The sequence below is a fragment of the Schistocerca gregaria genome, chromosome 8 (assembly GCF_023897955.1).
Source record: "Schistocerca gregaria isolate iqSchGreg1 chromosome 8, iqSchGreg1.2, whole genome shotgun sequence".
NCBI classification, from domain to species: domain Eukaryota; kingdom Metazoa; phylum Arthropoda; class Insecta; order Orthoptera; family Acrididae; genus Schistocerca; species Schistocerca gregaria.
In genome coordinates, this window is record NC_064927.1 from 305,497,714 (window position 1) to 305,512,908 (window position 15,195).

The following is a 15,195-nucleotide window of genomic DNA, read 5'->3' on the forward strand; positions in this document are numbered from 1 at the left end:
CGCGGTAAATATCCAGCTTCTGTAAAACTACACCACTCTTGTAAGTTTTGCGTTCTTTCAAATTTCATATGCCTTTTTCATCGCTTCTGCAACAGTGTTCTGACCTGTACTGTGTAATATGGGGGATCCGTAGCATTTCTTATTAATTTATTTCGTATATGTTACTCGGCAGTCGTCGATAGTATTTCTTTAATTCAAGGCATTATATAAATAAATAAACGAAAAACTAAAAACTTGACGTAACCAGACTTCGTATCTCGTAAACGTTTTCTTGTCTGGCTCGTTCGCGTAGCCACGCCTCCCTCAACCAGTGACATGTAAATTCATTTCCCTTTTCCTTGTCGGACTGCTATTAACACCCACGGGAGGAAACAACGGATAATTTTATGTGAAGTACAAAACGCCTGATAGCGTTTATCACTACAATTCGCACTTATCTGATGACGTTCGCTTGACGTAACAACGGAAGCTTACTAGCCTATAAAAGGCGCAGTTGCTGACTCCTGGCTACTATTCGCCATGCACAAGACACTCATTGTCATCGTCGTAGTCGCCGCCTGTGTTGGTAAGCCAGTTCGCCGAACAGAGCCACGTAACTTCGTATATAATTGACTCTTACACGCATTTTTAATTTGTAACAGATATGCCAATAACGTTGTTTCACCTCTAACTACATATCGAAGAGGCGAACAGCTGGAAACGAATTACTTGTTGCTAATCTTTGAGACACTCTGTTCATCCATTCGTTCTCTATATGCATCACCTTTCACTGATCTGCACTGTATGCGCTCAGCAGTACACAAGCCTTTATTCATTTGTTCTTTTATATTTACTGACAGGACGGACTCAACTGCGTCATAGTATTTACTCTCACCTCATACTGCTTGAGAGAAAATATTACAGGAGGAACCATACGCATAATTTTTTCTAGTTATATCCGATATGTAAGGAAAGGGAAACATAAAGGATAAATGAGGCAAGGGTCGCGTACAGTAGAGTGAGACTATGTGCACCCAATTACCTAGAAATAAACTGTGGGAAAGAAGATTAATATTACCAGTCAGTAACTGCAAGCTCCAAAAACAGCACCCATTTGGAATATAATGCAGCATGAAGTTGCTATTTTCACTTATTCAGAGCTGTGATAGCATTCCCGTTTACATATTTAAGTAAGTAGAGTTCGTTTGACCAATATCTAACAGACGGTTCCTAAATCTCAATAATCCAATGAACGTTGTGCTTACATATCGTTTCGATGACAAGACGATAGAAATGAATTTTCTCCCAAAACATACGGGCTATACTACGGATTATTTATTGCGATGATTTACATAAGCTGCCAGTGAGAATACAGGTCGAATGTGACCGACACCACTGAAAACGGGCCTGTTGATGTACAGAGGTCAATGGCTGTTCGCCCAAGGGTCAGCGTGAGCTGAGCCCCCTTTCTGTGAGCCACCCATTACCGGTCCTTGTGGTCACTGAAGCACCAGTTGCACGTCGGATCCATGATAACGATGACAGGGGCGCTCTGATTGCCTCTCTGACGATTGCTTGAGCCTCACGTTCTGTTGTCTCTCCAGGTCGAGTGCTTCCTTCTTGATTCTGTGTTCTCCATGGCTCCCCATTCCTATCAACATCGAAATTTAGTGGCATCGCTGCTCTTCAAATGTCGAGTGATTCTGTGATTACTCGAACCATCTTCTTTGAGCCCAACTACTCCTACTCTCCCAAATGCTGATACATCACCCACCTGTCTGTGAGCCATGTTTTCTGTCCAACTGAGTAGCGGAATGATATTCAGAAAGACTTCCTTTTCTGGTGTCCATATATTCCCTATTTATTATTTTTGTTTTTGCCTACTGCTCTTTGAAGTCACAAATTCATCCATCGGCTGCCAACTGCGAATGTTTTGCATCTTTACTCCATACCTTTAGGAGTAGCAGTTTGTGACCAATTCATTCTCAGCTCCCACAGTCGCTGTTGTTTTATGGAGGTCGCAACGTTAAACTGGCCTTCAAAATCTACGAACCAAGTTTTCATCTTCTGTCGGTCTCTATGTGCAAACTAGTAGTAATGATTATAAAGAATTCTCCTCGTTTGTAGATAGAAACCGGATGTTAACCTAGTTTTCGGTGCGGGTAACCACCCCTACTTATGCCACGAGCTGCCTAAAGAGGCAGAACGCCCAAAATAGCTAAATACTAGCATAAAATGTAAAATAAACGGTACGTGTCTACAATGTCTATAGCTGTACTTGGTTCAAACGTCAGAAGGGTGATTCATCACCCCAGCAAACTTTCGGTTAACCGCGTGTGAGGGAAGCACGCTTATGACGTTTGAGCTAGGTACAATTATTGACATGGTACACACATACCGTTTAATTTACATTTATTGCGAGTATTTTGCCATTTTGTGCGTTCTATATAAATGTTGGACCATGCCCCATTAGGGTTTAGTGTGTTCCAAAGAAGGCGTGGTTATCTGCTCCGAAACCAAGGTCAACATCCGGGTTCTATTTGCAATTGAGGCGGATTGTTTATAATCATTAAATTTTTCACGATTGCTGACGCACTGCAATGTCGAAAGTTCTCACAGTATTAGTCTTACAGAAAAAATGAACAGGACCTGTTTGTAGGAAAATTCATGTAGTTAAATTCTGTACCGGAATTCGTTTTGAATGGAGTCTCGATTTGCAGGTTATTTAAGAAATATTTACAAACGTGACCTTCAAATGCCCCTCAAAACCTCGACTCATTCCTCGCTATTCAGATTTCTATTATGTTGCTTACGGTACTCCTACCGCTGCATAAGGTTCTGATACGACGCTAATTATTTATAAAATTTGACTTTTTCTGGTCTCCATTGACTGGCCATATTACGCTACTAGCTTTGTCGAGCACTACCAGATTGAAAAATTAACGTCTGTGTAGATTTTAGCTAGGAAGTTAGCGAATTTTAGGAGCATAAAATGAACAATTGTATCGTTCTATTCGTCATGCTTCTGACTATTAAACTACTGTGTTTGTAGGGATTATGTTTGGATCGAACAGTAAATGTATTTAGTTTAAGTTAAAAGTGTATAAAAGTTGTTTTTATTTCGTTACCCACACAGGCACGATTAAACTAATAATGTTAACGAAATAGCGAACGATTTTCGGGGCGCAATAGCCCAATCAATGGGGCCAAGAAAAGGTTGAATATTAGTAATAGTTGGCATAGTCGGAAATTTGTTTACAGTGGTAGGAGGGTGAGTCAGGAACCATATAGAAGAAATCCTGAGTGGTGACATGAGTGTGGGGGTGGTAGGGAATTTGAATATCACTTTTGTATGTTTTTGTTGAATATCGCAAACCGTGCCCTCATGAAGAAAAGTATCCCAGTACAAAATTTAACCATACGAAGTTTCCTTCAAAAAACGTCCTGTTCACTGTTTCTGTAGGCCTAATAGATTGTGCGTAGCAAGTGAGGGATATGAAAATTTTGGGCGTCGATTTTGAATCTCAGATATAATATAGTGGATTTCCTAAAATGGCAGCGTTAAGTTTAAGGCGAGCGTAACAAACCTATATAGGCATAATAAATTATGTCCATTAGGATGCAATTTATGGGAATTCTTATAATAAGTATATCAGAAATAACTGTAACATAGTGGGGAACAACAGCAGCTATAGCAAAAAAGAAGAATTTAATTTGGTTAAAGAATGATAAATATCATTTATAGGTTTAAATTGAAGAACGTGGCGACGACACAATTGAGAGAAAAAAAGCAAGTGGCAGAATATAATGATTATGGTGGAGAGTGGGTTGGTGTTTGGCCCGAGTGACTGAGAAACGAGAAGAAAGGGAGCAAAAAGTGGTAGACGTTATGAGCACTCGCTTACTGTTTCACAGCGCGAACTGGACATTTTTGTTACATATTCGGAAAAATTTTATTTAGTGGACAAAACGAAAAACTTAATTTTTTATTGAATTATGTGCTGACAAGGTGGCTAGCAGCAACAAAGAAGGAGCTTGCAAATGATTTTGTTTTAAGGATAGGCACAACTCGACAATCGCTGACTGAGCCCTTGTATTACGATTACGATGAGGTGATAGACGTCGGATCTCTCTTGCGAGAGGACGGTTGTCCTGCTGGTGGGTGCCAACGAGTTGGTGGATTCTATGACAGTGAGAAAAACAATTAGAGGCACTTCTTTACTTAACTTCAAGGAAGTAAAGAGCAATATCGAACACAAATAAATAACGTTTAATGAGGATCCAAAGATTTTGGAGGTCAGAACCTCGTGCACGCAGGAGAACACGGAAGATAGTGCAGCCTTTGTCGTAATGCGGAAGTGGAGGGATTTATCTAACGTCTAAAAGGACACGATGATTGGCTTTCGGGCAAAGTGCGGAGGCGTTTCTAAAACGGCAGCAGGTTTGTTATCTGTTCGTCTGTGAGTGGCAAAGTGGAGCTACACAAAACTGGCGTTGAAGCACCTGTGCTGCGCCACAGCCCTTAGACGACTGGGGTTAATGACAGCTGCAGACACGTGTACGGGCTAACAGACATGTAGCTGTTCAGCAACTGACCATCCAGTTGTGGTAATCTAATTGCTTATGAGCTTCCACAGTAGGCGACTGGTCCATGTACGTAACCTGACTGCTCTTCAACATGCCAAAACACACCTGGACTTCCACTGAGTGGAGACAGGTGGCATTTCAGATGAATCACGTTTTATGTTCCATCAGATGGTTCAAATGGTTCAAATGGCTCTGAGCAATATGGGACTTAACAACTGTGGTCAACAGTCCCCTAGCACTTAGAACTACTTAAACCTAACTAACCTAAGGACATCACACACATCCATGCCCGAGGCAGGATTCGTACCTGCGACCGTAGCAGTTGATGAAACGAAATCAGTAATTTGTGTGACCTGAAAGTGAGTAATTTCTGGTCGGTTACTAAAAGTACCTGGGACTTCTTCACCCGTACTTTAAGACGTAGTTTTTGGAACACTGAAGAAAGATCGATTTTCATATGAATGATATTCATTGACGCATTGTCAGCGTGTTTTAAGGAAATTTGTTCTTGTGAAACGCAACTATCTCTTCATTCGCAAGCAATAATGAGTGCTGTCGACGTGCGATCTCAAAATTATTCCATATTTTTAGGCTTCAAGGAGGCTTTTTACTCTGTTCCTCCCAAAAGACTTCTAATCAATTGCGTGTCTATGAAGTATCACTTCAGTTACGTGACTGGACTCGTGGGTTCCTGTCAAATAGGTCACAGTTCGTAGTAATCTACAGAAAATCATCGAGTAAAAGAGAACTATTCCAATTCAATCTCGTTCTTTTTCTTCAGAAACGATTATGGTAACTCTTTGAAGAAAAACACGTCCACTTTCGATAAAACGGAACTATTATCTGGCTTTCCCAAAAGAAGTGTTATAGTCTCTCTGCCCTCCCTAACCTATGTAACATTTTATTAGGCAATCTTTGTAGCCCTGTTAGACTGTTTGTAGAAGAAGCTATCGTTTGGCCTCTAGTGAAGTCATTAGAATATCCAAACCATTTCCAAAATATACACTGTATCTGTATTGCGAAAAAAGTGACAATGGTCTCAGAATAGATAAACTATAAGGTCACCCAAATGAGCAAGAAAAGAAAGCCATTAAATTTCTGTTACACGAGAAATTACACAACTTTAAAAGCTGCCAGTTGAACTAAGTATCTGTGAATTACTGTTAAGGACAATTTAAATTGGAAAGACCAGATAGATAATGATATAGGGAAGACATCACATGGCCTGCACTTAACCAAGATTTAGAAGTACAACATTTCTACTAAAGGGACTGCTTACAGTACACTTTTACGTCCTTTGAAAGTCATTAAACGAATGTCGATTTCACTGCGACGAGATGTTCTCACGAAATTTCAGTCACCAATATTTTCCCTTAATGTGAAAGTATTTTACTGTCACCTACCTACATAGGGAGAAATAACCATCTTAACAAAAGTATGAGAAATCAGCGTAGCTACAGAAGTATGTGTATGTAAATGTTTATTTTTCTCACGCGCTGCACCAATTTCATGTGCATCAAATACTTTGCCGAATTCAAACAGTGTCGTTATTGTAGCCGCATGTTTGCCTGTGGCATATTTTAGGTTACCATGGTGCCGTGATAATTCAATTTTCTGTTGTGAATGATGAATTTACTGATGTTATTGCGTTGTATGACACATATTAAAACTACAAAACAATTCCTTTGCGCAGGAGCCATCTCTGCACAGGCGGTATGTCCCGAGGAGTGCCTAGGGCAGGCAGGAGGGCCTGCGGTTGCAGAGGACAATCTGCACTCTGGTTTGTATATTAGCACTACATATGTCTGAAAAATATACTGAAGGAAATATTTTTTTAAATTAGTTGAGTATTCCAAAAATTATACGATTTTTATGCTCATATTCTTTTCAATTCTTCATTGCCACTTTTATACAATTAATAAGTACTGAAATTTGTTGGTGCTTGTGTTAGTTTAAAATAATTACTGCTAAGTTTTAAATATATATTCAAGGTCATATTTTTACGATGAAAAATTACATATGTTAATTTGCTTTTAATCAGCGATTTTATTTTTAAGCGATGAATTTTTGTCAATCCTTACAGTTTGAGCCCGACTATTAATTAAATAAAATTTGCAGCACCTCAGAAACCTAAAGAAGTGTCCTAGAAAAAAATGTTGACACTAACTTGTGAAACTATATTTGCAAGAAAGTAAAATTCTGACATCAAAGAATACCAAACAGTAATACAGACAACGCACTTCAGTTCATTATCATATAGTTGGTAATTATTAGTGTCCGCAAATCGGTTTAAGCTGTTTCGAACAAACACAGCTGACTCGTGGTATTAATTATAACATGGGTTAAATGGTTAGCACAGTTAGCAATTAACACTATCAATAGCCAATAAGTTGCACGCTTAACAGATATTACCTGAGCCCGGTTTGCGGTAATCGTTGCTATGATTTAGAAGATACCCTAGTGGAAACACACCGAACTACAACCAAACTAACTCTTAACGTGTCCGCCTCTTAAAAGTAAGGCCGTTTGACGTAAGGTATCACTAAAATTTTCGTACAAAAGCCCTCTTACCCAAAGACGGCACTAACATTACCTTATCCAGCTGAACCGCAGTGACCAAAATACGTTTTTCTTACTGCCACACTTCAGTATTTCATACTAAAGAACGTGCAATGCGAAAACGCAATGCAGTTCTTATCGTACTCTTGCCAACAAAGGGCAACACTTAAAAACGCACGCACTTAACGGCGTTTAGAAAACTTCATAAAACTCATACAGCGAAACTCAGTGTTCGCTCGGACTTGGATATAATGAATTCGAGTTCTCGGTGAATCCAAACTGATACAAACTTGATCCAGTGACAATATAAGGAACTATGGTGGAGCTGATTACAATTAGTACATCGCCACGTGGGGTAGCCATGCTGTCTTCGGCGCCTTGTCACGGTTGGCGCGACTCTCTCCGTCGGAGGTTCGAATCCTCCCTTGGGAATGGATGTATGTGTAGTCCTTACGGTAAGTTATTTTAAATAATATTCAGTAGTGTGTAAGCCTAGGAGCTGATAACGTCAGTAGTTTGGTCATATAGGAACTTACCACAAATTTTCCAAAATTAATAAATCCTTGCTCGGTCGCGGTTCCTTAACTGTTTAAACAGAACCCTTTTCCGAGAGAATGATAAACGTAATTGATTCCCAGTCAGTTCACTCTCTGAACTAATCGTGCAATCCCTGATATAGTCTATCAGTACAAGGTATCAGGCAGATTCCGCAAATCCAGAAATTTCAATAGACAATTGATTGTACAAAACACCGGACAGACAAACTAATGATAACTGTTACTCAGGGCAATTTGCACGCAGAAAAGAAACGTAAACGTCCCGAACCACAAATACATCTCATTGCAGTAAGATTGTAAGCTAATCACAACGCACTTCCCAGGACATGATACCTTAATTGACGGAAACGCACCGACGCTCACACAACTCACAGCAAAAAATGTACATTTCAGCGTGAGGTAGCCTGCACCAGAAACGAACACTAAAGTAGAACTGGGAGAATGTAGCTGATTGTAGCTTCTGCTTTCAGCATCCGTAAGTGGATTACCACCCCATAGGGTAGCTGAAAGAAACGACTGAAAACACTTTTACTTGCAGGAAACTACTCAGCAGTAACTAACTAAACTTTCCTGCACAGGACGCGATGGAAGGGACCTGCCCCGTCAAAGTCTACGAGCGCCACATCCCACCTCAGCGGCCAGAGCAAGTGTCAAGCCGACGATACCCATAGAAACCCACGTTACCGAAGTGTATAATCCAGCGTTTTGGTATTATCTGGTAATTAGTTTATCACTAAGTGCATGTTGGTTTTTGTTTTTAGGAGTAGTCTGAACTTTACTTCTTACCCATTGGAGGCGTTGTGTCCCAAACTCGAAGGAAAATTTAAATAGCCTGACGGAAAAAATATCACAACGCCAAGAATAATTAATGTAAAGGAATAAAGTTCCTCGAATACGCTTGTCTAGGTTATTGACAGGGATAGATCACAGGTTAATGTCAGCGCGAGATGATCCATTGAAAATGTGAAGTGCTGGTACATTAATAACCGAGTTATCTGCCTGCCGTCTGGAATATGTTTCAATATGGTATGCCTAATAGTGTCGATACCTGTTCCTTGAGAAGGGATTCTCATTAAAGCTTTTCTTATTTCACGTGCTGTAACGTGGTTTAAGTAGTAAGCATAATGGTCATGTAGCCTTAATTTTCCTTCAGAATGTAGTTCTTCTTAGCATTTGGGCTGATTAAAGCTGAAATAACTCGTTCACCTTGTCAACTGGCTTTTTCCGTCCTTCACCCAAGCTACGGAGATTCTTCCACGTAATCTAAGAGCTCGTACAGTGCCACCTAAGGTATGCCATATTTTTGCATTGCAGACTGATTGCTTTCGCCGGTTGAGCTGTTTCCTGTATCCTTCGTAGCACCAGCTAGCATCACACGTGTGGACGAATATTTGACATAACTGAAAGTTTTGGATTATTCGTATATGAGCCATGAACTTATGAATAAGTCTCTGGATCTTTGCTCAGTTGTTGGTTCACTGATTATTTGATGTTACAGCGTTTTTGAGCTCTACGCACCAGAGATCCACGGTCGATATGATTAATGTTCCTATTAGCTGCGTCAAACAATCAAAGTTTTGGTGACTGTGAGGAGTAAATCACGGAATCTGTAACATACACTGCCATGGCTGCCGCTCTAGTTTTACCAATAACTAATATACTGTTACTCTTTTTCAGTGTTTTTACGTGTATACGAATGTGACGTCGAGCAGGGAGGTGGGTGGGGTGTAATGGAAGATTCATCATCTTGTTGCCACTATCAAATTTTTTACGATATTGTAATACACCCACTGAAAGAGTAGCGGCGACTAACACGCTCACGTCGTTTCTTCAATTTCGTTGTAGTAGCACAGAACACTTCAGAGTTGACCGTTACATCATGAGGGAGGACGTCAAACAGGACAACATCTTCAGTGTCCCAGAAGATCGTCGTCCTAACGCGCCTCGAATGAGAGTGTCCGCTCGTTGAAACGTTGCAAGAGTCACAGCTGCGTGAGGCCTCCCGTCACGCAGGACACCGGACAGGTCTGAGCGACCCTCCAGCGATAATCACCGACGTCTCGCCCCACGACACATCGTGCTTTTTTCATCTACTAGGTCTCCGTCGACATTCCAGCCACCTACGAATTTCTATGAAGCTCTGGTTTTCCGCTGAAAAGAACTTAATGACAGCTTTCTGCTTGGAATGCACTTTAGTGACAGACCCTAATTTGATGGTCATGTAAAGAGACACAGCCAATCCGAACCTAATGAAACTACAGGGACTGAAGCGGTAATATACAACGATGTTCCACAACAAATTTCACACTTTCCGATCTAAACTGGCCGAGAAAAGCAACGTGTTGCATTAATTATTGTAAGCCCCTCGTAAATACGTTCATACTGTGGGTTCATTTATTGATTTCACAGTTACATTACATTAGAATGCATTTCACGTATCTATGCCCACATGTAAAATTCAGTTTGCTCTTTTCTCAAAAGATATACTGCTAACCATGGTTGAAGGGTAAAAAGCGCATTGATAGTCATAGATTTCCGAGAAACGTTTGACATAGCGCCCCAGTGCAGGTTGTTCACAAAGGTGCGAGAAGAGGGATTATACGGCCGTTGAGGCCGAGCGGTTCTAGGCGCTTCAGTCTGAAACAGCGCGACGCCTACGGTCGCAGGTTCGAATCTAGTGTCAGGAATGGATGTGTGTAATGTCCTTAGGTTAGTTAGGTTTAAATAGTTCTAAGATCTAGGGGACTGATGACATCAGACGTTTAGTCCCATAGTGCTCAGAGCCACTTGAGCCAATACGGATTATGTTTCTAGATATGTGGGTGGCTTCAATACTATTTAAGTAATACAACCCAGTACGTTTTCCTTGTCGGCGAAGGTTTATCAGAGATAAGTGCATTGTTAGGAATGTCTCTGGGGAGCATGATTTTACAGCTTTTATTCTCTATATACGTAAGTGATCGGACAGGCTACAGAGATTTACCTCTTTCTGCTGATGATGCTCTAATGTACGGGAAGGTGTCGACGTTGGCTCGCTGTAGGACGACTCAAGATGACCCAAACAGAATTTCTAGTTTGTGTGATGAGTTGCCAAGTGCTATAAATTTAGAAAGATGTAAGATAATGTGATCGAGTAGGAAAAAAACAATTCCTTTAACTTTAGAATACAGGGTTAGTCGTGTGCTGCATGACACAGACTCATCGATTCAACATCTAGGCGAAAATTTGTAAAACAATATGAAATGGAACGATCAGGTCAGGTTTTTAGGAAGAAAGGCGAATGATCGACTGCGGTTTATTGGAAGGATTTTGGGTAACTGTAGCTCATTTATAACGGAGGCGGAATACAGAACGCTAGTGCGAGCCTTTCTTGTGTACTGCTCATGTGTTTGGGATACCCAATAGGTCGGGTTAAAGGAAAACAACGCAATAATTCAGATTCGTTTTGTTAGATTTGTTACAGGTTGGTTCGATCAGCAGGCAAATATACTTTGTGGACTCAAATGAGAACCTTGGAGGGCAGACAGCGCACTTCTCTCGAGGCTCCATAACAGATATTTAGTCCACTCTGTTTTAAGGCTGACAGCAGAACTATTCTATTGCCGCCATCGTACGTTTCGCGCAAAGACCACGAAGATGAGACTACAGAAACTGGGTCTCGTCCGGAGGCTTGTAGACCGTAGTTTTGCCCTCGCTCTATTTGCGACTGCAACAGGGAAAGAAATGACTGGAAGTGATGATGTGTAAAAGAATATACGGCTGAACCTTTACGGTGAAATAATTCTCAAGATTTATTTTACTTAAACGACTCAGTAAGTGCATATGCTGAAGTGAAACCTGAGGAACATTTCTCGCAGAAATGGGCTATGGCTGTATGGGCTTCATAAAATGGCTATAGTGTCTTTTCTTCAAAAAAATTTAGTAGTCACCAAAATTACAGCGATTGCAGCGATGTTTCAAATGCGCACGTGAAACTCTCTTGAATCGATCTTGGTCTATGCTGAAAAGTATGGAAATCACGACAGGAATGACTCGCAAAAAAACATTATCTTATAATATGTTATGTACAAGGTGTATCATGTGTCACTCTCTAGTTACAATGACTTCCTCGTATTCACAGTAAAGTGAAGGTAATCGCGATTGGAGGACTATTTATAAAGGAATCCTGGAACCGTATCTATGTAACTCTTGACTTCATTTCACTATAGTACATGCAGCCACATCTAGTTGTGTCAAAAAATGATGCCCAGGAGGCGCAACAACACCGCAGCTCCTACTGAAGGCCTGAACAAAACTCAGTTAAATTCATATAAATTTTGGGGCATTGTGAAGACTATAACAGTCTTAGACGCTTCTGCAAACGAAGCCTTGTTATGGTATAGTGTAATAAATATCTCGGACTTATCGTAGCACGAAAACAAGAATGGAAGTCTCGTAGTGAAATAGACTGGAGGATAGCTTTGTAGCCAGCCGCGGTGGCCGTGCGGTTCTGGCGCTGCAGTCCGGAACCGCGGGGCTGCTACGGTCGCAGGTTCGAATCCTGCCTCGGGTATGGGTGTGTGTGATGTCCTTCCTCTTTAATCAGCTGCTGACCAAACCCGCGTCATCTTTTCAGAACTAAAAGTATGAGTCAATATAATGATGATACATAGTCTAATTATTCCTTCACGTAACAACTAACCGATAATGGCTAAAGTTGTTTCATCCGTGAGGGCAAGAGTCGTTAAGACTGTTACCATTTCTTCGCTCCCAAGTCATCAGTCGGAACTTCAGGAAAGAAATCCAGTATTTGGCTTTCTAGGTTGACAAGTGATCGATCTCGAAGTCTTCCTTCCCCCCCCCCCCCCCCCCCAACCAAATTACCAATGGTATCGTAAGCACACAAAATTTACATGTTTGTGCTTTGTAAAGCTACCCTCTGCCTCAAATGTTTTATCAAATAACTGCCCAAAGTTAGCGATACTGCTAAATTTAGTGCAATTTAATCGGAGTCACTTGTTAATAACATCTCGTCCGAATTTTCCATCTTACCAGTTCCCACATCTGAAACCAATGATGGAATTTTTCAAGCTGAATCGTTATTACGGTAACAATTCTCCCTGACTAGGGAAATTTAACCGTGTGAGTCCAAGCATACACAGCTTTTTTCCGCATATAACGCAAGTGAAGGGAACAGTGGCTGTAAATCCCGCAGTCCTACTGCACATGTGAGACATAATAACTAAAACAGTTTTCGTTCCATGCAGCTAGACATTGCACATTTTCCCTTTCGTACCAACGGGCAAACTCACTTAACATGGTTGGTACTCACTCACCCGAAACATTTCTGCGCTACTTCTACTCTCATTACCGCCCTTACCCAATATTGTCACTACCTACTGCTTACTAAACTCAGATCTATCTTGTTCATCAACAGCACCACGAAAAGTTAAAAAAGTACAGATATCCTTAGCTGTTGTGGTCTTTTACTAACAGCATACATTTTAAAAAGATGATGACGTATAACTAGCGTTCAGAGGTTGAAAGTATTTAATATGACTATCGTTGTGGCAAGTCGCATGGACTACTAGTATACTACTGCAACTACATTTATCGCTTCAACTTAATTTTCTGAATTAACCTCAGATGATAAAAATTTAAAAGTGCTGTAGAATATGCTAGAAGAATTCATGGGAAGCAGTATACATATTTTTCCAAATGGTTCAAAATGTTCAAATGGCTCTGAGCATTATGGAACTTAACATCTGTGATCATCAGTCCCCTAGAACTTACAACTGCTTAAACCTAACTAACCTAAGGACATCACACACATCCATGCCCTTGGCAGTATTCGGCCCTGATACCGTAGCGGTCACGAGGTTCCAGACTGAAGCCCCTAGAACCGCAAGGCCACACCGGCCGGCCTACATTTTTTTTTCAAAATTCTATAATATGTAGTACATGACTAGATTATAGTACTTACTATAGATGGGTGTAAAGTACACCTTCCCCGTTGGTGTCGGAGGAATTTAGTTGTAGGAAGACGGTTCCAGTTCTTCGAAGAATGAAAGTAATGTCAACATGTCTACAAACGTCATTTCAGAAACAGACACGGCTGCTGTCATATCTTCCCCGCCCGACGTCGATACAACACTTCCCTTAAACTTCCGACATAGTAACATTCATACTTATTTTTAATTCTTAACTCACTTTTAATTTTCTCGAAGCATTAAACCTAATAGCTCTCAGGCAGACACGCTGAAACAGACCACTTCAAATGGAACGCCTGGCACAGATCTTAACCATAGCATAAATAGAATGTACATTTATTATAAAACATAAGGCACACAATGTTCTCAACTACCCTCTGCTGCCAATACATAACTCAGCCAAGGAGACTGGTAGTGCTCTGTTGCTATATATACGGTAAAAAGGTAAAGAAATCACAGAAAAGCTTTTGAACATCATAATAATTTCAAATCCGGCACCAACGTAACGGTACCATGTCCATCGCGGCATAATTCGTAACGTTTCCACAATGTAAACCATGAATTTTTGCCTATTTTCAGTTTGAAATAGTTAATTGTAAACTCTTCACCCACGACGATAACACAACATTTCCTTGATCCGTAAAACTGTTTCTGTGATGCCTCCTCGACACATAAACTTTCTGTTGTGTCAAACTAAGAAAAGATATTAATTGACTAGGCTTTCGTAAAAGTAAGTTAACTGATATATGTCGCCTTTCGCACTTGAAAGCACTTGAAGAAATCATACACTTTGTCAACAACGATGGGTGAGAACGAAGCAAACGACCCCATCTACGAAATACTGATTGATGTTTGTGCACGATGAGTGTACAGACGGTCTGTTGCTTATCCTATCTCCCTGCTACAGACGTGCACAGTAACATAATAGGTAAGGAGACACTGCAAACTTCACAAACAGGTCCTTGTATATTCGCTGCAATTCATATGCTACATTCGTTGATAAAAGAAGTTAATTGTGGAACGTGATGATGGCTCGAGATATGATAGAAACAAAAAATAACCAAGTTTTTTTCCTTGTCTTCCTGTCTAGCGTCCATCGCTTCTTCCATCTAGGGGCTAAACCACGACGCAGGAAGGTGGCTGAGCTCTTACCAACCCACGACCGCACTGACGTACAACGGCTACTCACCATTCTAGGCCTGTTGCTGTTCACCACCGTAATAAATGATAACATCATCAGCAATAAGTGCAGAATATTTGCTACGACATCTATTGCTCTTTCTATAAATTGAGTAATAACAGCACCATGTGCAGAAATAGCTCCCACAAATATTAATTTCCGCAATTCTATTGCAAATAAACTACTTCTTTTCCTCATGATGATTTGATTTATTTTGTCATTTGATCCCAAAACTTCAGTATCAATAAAGAGGCCTTTCCTTTCACATATTTCCTAACTGCCTACATCAAAATATCCTCGTTTCCACACAAGTTCAGTCATGAACGACTGGATCTTTACCTAGTGCAATACAAAGTTAACAATA

General features: G+C 40.6%; 1 protein-coding gene across 1 annotated transcript; it reads left to right on the top strand.

The window, feature by feature from the left end:
- Positions 1–510: 510 nt before the first annotated feature.
- Positions 511–15,031, top strand: LOC126284561 (uncharacterized). The gene is made up of 4 exons (XM_049983564.1): positions 511–565; positions 6,260–6,346; positions 8,261–8,400; positions 14,742–15,031. The coding sequence occupies exons 1-4, from the start codon at positions 520–522 to the stop codon at positions 14,769–14,771; spliced, it is 303 nt and encodes a 100-aa protein (XP_049839521.1). The 5' UTR covers positions 511–519; the 3' UTR covers positions 14,772–15,031.
- Positions 15,032–15,195: the final 164 nt, after the last annotated feature.

What these genes read in the sequence shown, in the direction of transcription:
- LOC126284561 (XM_049983564.1), top strand. Translation starts at nt 520, where the DNA reads ATGCACAAGACACTCATTGTCATCGTCGTAGTCGCCGCCTGTGTTG. An exon ending in CGTAGTCGCCGCCTGTGTTG is followed by an intron (nt 566 to 6,259) that starts GTAAGCCAGTTC and finishes TCCTTTGCGCAG; the next exon opens with GAGCCATCTCTGCACAGGCG. An exon ending in CAGCGTTTTGGTATTATCTG is followed by an intron (nt 8,401 to 14,741) that starts GTAATTAGTTTA and finishes CTTCCTGTCTAG; the next exon opens with CGTCCATCGCTTCTTCCATC.